The 7,809-nt window shown below is 36.1% G+C and overlaps 2 protein-coding genes across 2 annotated transcripts; one reads left to right on the top strand and one right to left on the bottom strand.

Annotated features, from left to right (window-relative positions):
* The first annotated feature begins 1,293 nt into the window (after window positions 1-1,293).
* On the top strand, window positions 1,294-2,226 carry LOC141417568 (olfactory receptor 8B3-like). Its single transcript, XM_074056853.1, has one exon. It carries the CDS (start codon window positions 1,294-1,296, stop codon window positions 2,224-2,226), a length of 933 nt encoding a protein of 310 aa, XP_073912954.1.
* A 3,726-nt stretch (window positions 2,227-5,952) lies between these two features.
* Window positions 5,953-6,383, bottom strand: LOC141417570 (large ribosomal subunit protein eL42-like). The gene has a single exon (XM_074056863.1). It carries the CDS (start codon window positions 6,323-6,325, stop codon window positions 6,005-6,007), a length of 321 nt encoding a protein of 106 aa, XP_073912964.1. The 5' UTR covers window positions 6,326-6,383; the 3' UTR covers window positions 5,953-6,004.
* Window positions 6,384-7,809: the final 1,426 nt, after the last annotated feature.

Consider the following 7,809-nt stretch of genomic DNA (forward strand, 5'->3'; position numbering starts at 1 on the left):
ACCTGATATTGCCCTTTCAGGAACTCAGAGGTAAAATAAAATGACAAGGAAGAGCCAGAATTCTTTCTCCCAAAGAGAGTAAATTTTGAAATTTATTCATATTAATGTCTTACATTTTTTTAAAAAAACACACATTTATTAAGATATGATTACATGTTAAGCACTAAATATAAAGGGTACTACCTGCTTCATGGATAAATGCATTCATTACGAAATGACTTGACCAAAATGTAATTAGCATATCAGACACCTCTACACAGTTACCTTTGTGTTTTTGAATATGTTTATATGTGTAATGAGAAGAAAATTTTAAGATGTATCCCATTACAAAACTCTAGTTATAAAGTAGAGTGTTGTTAACTGTTATTAACATTCAGTACATTGGATCCTCAGAATCTAATCATGTAACTGAACCTTTGTAGTTTTTGAACACCACCACATTATTCTCTCTCTCACTGGCCTTGGCAACCATCAGCCTATTCTCTGCTTACGTAAATATAGCTGATTTAGATAGTACACGTAGGAGAGGTCATGAAGTACATTTCTTTCACTGCCTTGTTTACTATGTTTAGCATAATATCCTCATGTTTTGAACTCAAGTCCAGTGTCCTAACATATGTAATTTTCTATGCATTTTGTTAAAAAACATAATTTGAGTGAAATTTGTCCAAAAATCTCTTTGAAGGGGAAGAGAGAGCATTCCAAGGCTGCAATGTCATAGCCAATAAGTTTCTTTGCCATAGACAAATAAAACCCTCTTCTAGACTTAGGAGTTTCCTATGACATGGGGTGGTAACTTAACCATTATTAAACTCTGCATCTTTTGTTTTAGATAAGAAACAAAGTTCATGGATCCAACTCCATCACAATGTGATCAACATTGGAGGTCAGCTCCACATTGTTAGAGCTCCAAACCCCAATTTTATTACTGAGGGGAAGGGTGAAGCAATAAAGGAATGATGAGATGAAAAAGAAGATTATATTCAATCAATAAATTGGTTGTAACTCTGGTTCCTCCTCCTTTTGTTTCTTAATTATCCTGTTTGCATGTAAAAGAATGGGTCTTGGCTCCTTGAATTTGTGATGCTCCTAACTGTTCTTTGTTGTTAAACCTCTAAAAATGAGAAGGCAATTTCATTGTAGCACTTAAGGCAGGTTGTCTGGATTCATGTTTGTTAATTTCAGTCATTCCCAGTACATATTTCGTATTTGTGGGAGAAGATATCCTTGGAAGATCTGGGTTGTCCTCTAATGTCATGCTTTTTCTGTCACCACAGATTTTCTTACAAAATAATGAATCCTGCAAACAGCTCCTTGGTCAATGAACTCATTCTCATGGGGTTAACAAACCAACCTGAACTCCAAGTACCCTTGTTCTTCCTGTTTCTAATGATATATATGGTCACTGCCTTCCGGAATATAGGACTGATAATTCTTATTGTGCTGAATTCACACCTTCACACCCCCATGTACTTTTTCCTCATGAACTTGTCCTTCATAGACCTCTGCTATTCCTCTGTGATCACACCCAAAATGCTCATGAACTTCATATTAAGGAAGAATGTTATCTCCTACATGGGATGTATGACCCAGTTTTACTTTTTTTGTTTCTTTGTAATTTCTGAATGCTATGTGCTGACCTCCATGGCCTATGATCTCTATGTGGCTGTTTGCAATCCACTTTTGTATAACATAGTCATGTCCCCGAAAGTCTGTTTATACCTTGTATTTGGGTCATACTTGATGGCATTTTCTAGTGCCATGATCCACACTGGCTTTTTCCTGAGACTGACTCTCTGTGATGGTAACATCATCAACCACTATTTCTGTGATGCCGTCCCCTTACTTCAGCTCTCCTGTACCAACACTCATGTCACTCAACTGGAGGTTTTCATTGTAGGGGGAAAAGACATCATTTTGCCAAGTTTTGTTATCTTTATCTCATATGGTTTCATTGTTTCCAGCATCCTTCATATGAGGTCCACTGAGGGCAGGTCCAAAGTCTTTAGCACTTGCAGTTCTCACATAATTTCTATTTCTATGTTTTTTGGATCAGGTGCATTTATGTATCTGAAACCCTCCTCAGCTAATTCTACTGATGAGGGAAAGATCTCCTCTGTTTTTTATACTGTTGTGGTTCCCATGATGAACCCCTTAATCTACAGCCTGAGGAACAAAGATGTTAAAATTGCCCTGAGAAAAACTTTGAGCAAGAGAAAGTTTTGAATAGAAACTCTGTACCTGTATTATAGCACATGGAGGTTCTGAGTTTAATGAATATATTTTAGTGGTAGTATCTTTCTTTCTTTTTTTGTTGTGAAGTTTGGAAATTATCTTGTTTCCAACATTTTTACAATAAGTTTTCTATGTTTGCTCATATTTTCACAATTTCCTTTCACCACTTTACAAGTTTAAAATATATTGTAAGAACATTTGTAAATGCCACAGTGTACTCCTACTCAGCACAATAAAAAATAAGAATAATATTAATGAATCAATTAACTGTCATTATAAACTGTGTACTGAAGGATAATGAGTGGTTCTGCCAACAATTAAATGAAGTAATACTTGATTGATAGTGCGCCATTTGGCACAGAGTTCTTATTTGTCAATTGTCATGTGTCAAATATTCCATTTTTGCATTTGCTTGTCTATTATTACTGGACAGGAATATGTGACTTTCAAAGCCAGCATTATGATACTGATGTTTCTTCATAGACTATTAAATACAACCCACCTTCTGCCTCTTAATACTATGCATTAAATGCTTTTTGTCAGATATATTGTATTTACCTTTTTAGGATTGATCAGAATATACTAGGTTGTAAAAACATATATTATACCAACTGGATTCTGAGGCTCAGAGATGAACAGTTTAGGAAAGTCATATGCCTTCTTAACTAAAATGTCTACCATCTTTTCTAGTATACATTCAGTCTGCTTCTTTTTATTCATTATATTTCACTGAACATGAAATATGATGTTATATATTTACTTTGGATTTTCACTATGCTTTGTTCCTGGAAGACACATGTATTCATCTCCAAGGATTTGGTTGCATTAATTTTTTGCATAAGAAAACCATTTAATAGCTCTTTTTCCTTGGAAAGAGGAAATCTTTGGAACTGTGGAGTTGGGAGATGATTGGTTGCAGTTGGGGGCTGATTTTTTCTTTTCTTTTGTGACACAAACTCTCCATAAGAGGTACAGGCTGGCCTTGTACTGCCAATCTTCTTGTCCATCCAGCTAAGCACTGTGATAATAGGTGAGCACCACCAGGATTAGGTTGGAGCTGAAGAACAAAGAAAAATAAGAATTTGAAATGTTTTGGGGTCTTTTAGTGAGGTAATTGGAGCATGGGAGAGAAAGGATCCAAAGAGATACCTCGCCAATAAATCAGAGATGCCTTGCGAAGAATGATCAACAAAAAGGACACTGCACTTTTATTTGAATTTATATTGTTCCATAGAGAGCTTTAAAAAATAGTTAATAATACATTGTAAAGATTAAAAAGTAATCCACAGTAATAATCCATAATGACTGTAGGTTAACAGTGCTCATTCATGTTGTAACGTATCCAAATTTATCCCCCCTTTTAAGGTTGCATATTATTCCATTGTATATTTATACTGTACTAGCTTCTGTATTCATTTGTTAAAGGACATTTGAGTCACCTCCATGTTTTACATTGTAAATAGTGCTGTATCAACCTGTATGTACAAATATACCCTGGAATCCCTTTTCAGTTCTTTTGAAGATATACTCAGATGTGGAAATACTGAATCATGTGGTAATTCCATTTTTAATTTAGGGAACACCATACTACTTTCCATAGTGTGTGAACCATTTTATATTCCTTTCAGCAATTGTGGGTTCCATTTTCTAAGCATACTTGCCAGTATGTGTTACCTTTTAATTATGTTTTAATATTATGGAAGTACTAGGATTTGAACTCACATCCTTGTTCTTGCTAGGCAGGTGTTATAATTCTTGAACCATGCCCCCAACCCAATTTTTTGTTAGTTATTTTTTAGAGGAGGTCTTACATTTTTGTCGGGTCCAGTTTCAGACTGTGATCCTCCCATCTAAGGCCTCCTGCCTAGCTGAAACCTCAGATGCATACCACATGCTAGGATTATGAATTGACATGGAGAAAACTGAAACTGCTACAGGAAATCACAGAAAAAAATCCTTGAAGACATGGGCACAGGCAACGACTTTCTGAGATCATTCTGAGAAAGATAAACCAAGTTCTGCTTTGGAACAGAATAAGTGGAGGGAAGGGGAAAGGGAGAAAGGAGAGGGCAAGGCTGATGGTGCTGAATATGATCGAAGTATATTATATGTATGTGAAAACAGCACAATAAAACCCACTAAAATAAAATACGGGAGGGGGGAGATGAGGCTTAAGAAAGATTAACATTAAATTTGATCAATGTTCATTATACATATAAATGGAAATATCACAATGAAACTTTTTGTACAATTAATTTATACTAGAAAATACATCTTTGTATATGTTGCATGAAAAGAACAAAAATACTCTGTTGCACTTAGATAGCCAATTTCCCACCACTGTTGAAGAGTCTTCTTTCCTCAAGGAGTCATTTTGGTACTGCGTAAAATTCCATTTGACTATAGAAGAATGTATCTATTTCTGGGTCTCTGTTTAATTCTACGGGTGTATATTCCAGTCTTTAGGCCAGTTTCACACTCTTGGCATTACTGTAGCTTGTAGAAAATTTAAAAATCAGTAAGTGTAAGTCCTCCAGGTTTGTCCATTTTTAAGATTGTTTTGTCTTTTTAGAACTTTGAGATTCCAGATACATTGTAGAATGGGTTTTGTTTTTCTAGTTTTGCAGAGAACGTCATTGGAGTTTTGAGAGGTATTGTCATCAGTGTTTTAGGATATGATAGTTGCTCTTTGGTCCTTGGATACAGCATCCAAGATCAGGATACTGCTCCTAGTGCAGTAAATGAACTGTGACAAACAGAGAAATAGTAAACAGTGATTTATTAGCATAAGTACAACTAGAGGCATGAGCCAGTTTATGTAAAGGAAACTGCCTGAACTGGGACAATAGACCTCAAAGAGGTGAGGCAGTCATAGGTGCATGCATTTCATTCTCTTTGTCCTTTCAGGTTAACCTTGATATGGAGAGGGGCTCTATAGGGAGGATATAAGGAAACATTATCTTGACATTGATACTGGGTATTGGTCACTGGTTCAGGCATGGCCTGTTATGTCAATTTTTATACAGATTGGGTCATTAGTATGGTTCTGTCCTCTCAAAGGGAATTATCCTTGAATTTTCCTCATTTCTCACTATCTTAATATTTCCTCCAGTGGCTTAGCACCCTGAATTATTTCAGGGGTTCAGGCAACAAAATCAATAGGTACTTGATGTTGGCAGGGGTAAGGCACAGGTTCTCAGGGTCCAGAGTCTTGCTCTCTGTCAGGACATGGGGAATTTGGTTAGCCTCAGGCAGAGATGGCTGCTGAGAAATGGCCTTTCTATTGTTAGACCAGCTGTCATGAAATGAAGTGGCCATGATATCCATAACAAAGAGGTACTGGTGGGATGTTGTTGGTGTTGTCTGATGACAAGCATACTCTATAAACTGGAAGTGAGAAATTTAACAAATATGTTAAAAATTAGAAGCCCGAATAAGACAAATAGCTGGATTAGGAGTAAGGTGGGGGTTTTGTATGTATAATTAAATGTTCTTGGCCTAAGGTAAGGTCTGGTTGGCCCTTTTGGTCAGGATTGGACTTGGGAGTGTCTTGTCTCTTATCACTAGTACTTTGTCTCTCAGTCCCATTCCTCTAGGAATCTAAGATGACCTGAGAAGAAAATGTCTCAAATAAAGGAGACACATACAAAATAGAGGCAAGAGCATTTGCAGGTTCACATGTTACTATTTTCAGTTATTATAGTTTTATTTTTTTTTTGAAATTGACCTCATGATTTTATTTTCTTCATAAAAAAGCAAAAAATGGAGCTTAGAACTGGATCACTTGTCCCTTTCTCTTCTTGTCCCCTCCCAGTTCAAAATGCTTGCATCTCTTAATAGCCAGCATCCTCTTAGATCTGCAGTTGGGCTCAACACACTCAAGCCTCAGCACTATTTTCTTTGTAGTTTTAGCTTTTCTCCAGAAAACGGGCTTGGTCTGCCCACCATAGCCTCTCTGCTTCCTGTCATAACGCCGCTTTCCCTGGGCACACAGAGAATCCTTGCCCTTCTTGTACTGGGTCACTTTGCGAGGCTGGTGCTTGCCGCACTTTTTACAGAAAGTCGGGCGGGTTTTAGGAACGTTAACCATGATTACGGGAGGGCTATCCACACCAAAAGAAAGAGGCTAGGCTGGAAACGGAAGTATATAGGAGGTTCCAGGTCCTCAGTTATTATAGTTTTAAATACCTGTTAGAATTTCTGCTCAATCTTCAGGGAAACAGGATGTCAGCCAATCTGGCTTTGTAAGTATCCTTGCCAGGGATAAACTAAGACAGGAGAAGGGAACAAGCTGTAATAACCAACATATACAAGTGAAAAATGCCAAGAAAACTTTTACTGAATTTAATCAACTAAGAAGTTTAGAAAGAGTGTCAGAGTGGAGTTCCCTGAAGTCCATGCTTAAGTATAATTCTGTCTTATAGACATGGTCTCAAAACATTCCTCAGGTTGTTACTGTTATGTTATACTTATGCAAAATGCTAACAGACAGCAGTTATAAAGTTTTATAAGGAAAATTTTTTAAAAAACAATAAGAACAAATATTTTAAGAAAACCAACTCATTGGATAAACAATTACTTGCAAGTTATTCTCTATAAGACTGAATATAAATATTTCGGAGAATACTTGTAGATGACAAAAAGACTAGTCATGGTTAGTATTTTGAAAAACAGTTTAGTAATTGAAAAAAGCATATATTTTTATTTCATACAGTCTTTAAGAATAATTATGATTGATTGCATTATACCAGCACTGTCAAGCTCTCTTGCTATCTTTCTAGGATGCATTCAAATTTTTAGTGTAAAGAACGTAACTGTGTGCAGATATATGCTCTAGATAAGCAATGTCTGATCACTTTAATTATCAGAGAGGCCTTTCTTAGAGTGCAATGTTTGGGCATGGCTAGTCAAATCCCATTTGGGAGCACATGGAAACAAGCCTGCAAAGAGCTAGTACCATTAACAAAATAAAAAATAGATTCAGCTCAGGTTTTAAACAACAGGACTGACAAATGCCAGTTCTTTTCTTTTTCTACCTGAACTGTACTGATTATAAACAGCAGGAATGACAAATGTCTCATTTTTGTAAGACCCAGATAAAAGGTACATTGTATTAAAGACAGTACTTTCTAGTCACTGTACGTGGCGTTAGGTCTATGTGCCTTTAATTCTGTAAATGTGTAACATTTTAGATAACATTTGGACACATAGCCCACACATTTCTAGTCACAGATCTAAAATGTTAAATATATTAAAATTACCTAAAACAAGGTAGACATTTAAAAGGCTAACATAATAAATACTTAAGTGAATTATGACTTTGTTAAAACTTAGTTTCCTAAATAGTGAGCACCTGACCAAAAATCTACAGAAAACACAAGTAGTCAAAGTCATAAAATGCAGAATCAACAGAGTTCTCAGCCTACTTTTGCGAATGACACTAAGACCTGAATGATATTCTTAGGAAAGCTGTTTTGCTATAGACATAGAGAATTAGGTTAAGACTCTATCTTAAACTAAAAAGGTAATCTTATGCTGTCCTGCATGGGAAGAGGGAGAGTAAGCAGTTCAATC

The sequence above is a fragment of the Castor canadensis genome, chromosome 2 (assembly GCF_047511655.1).
Source record: "Castor canadensis chromosome 2, mCasCan1.hap1v2, whole genome shotgun sequence".
NCBI classification, from domain to species: Eukaryota; Metazoa; Chordata; class Mammalia; order Rodentia; family Castoridae; genus Castor; species Castor canadensis.

Excerpts from the sequence above, each read along its gene's own strand:
- LOC141417568 (XM_074056853.1), top strand. The coding sequence starts at position 1,294 with ATGAATCCTGCAAACAGCTCCTTGGTCAATGAACTCATTCTCATGGGG.
- LOC141417570 (XM_074056863.1), bottom strand. The coding sequence starts at position 6,325 with ATGGTTAACGTTCCTAAAACCCGCCCGACTTTCTGTAAAAAGTGCGGC.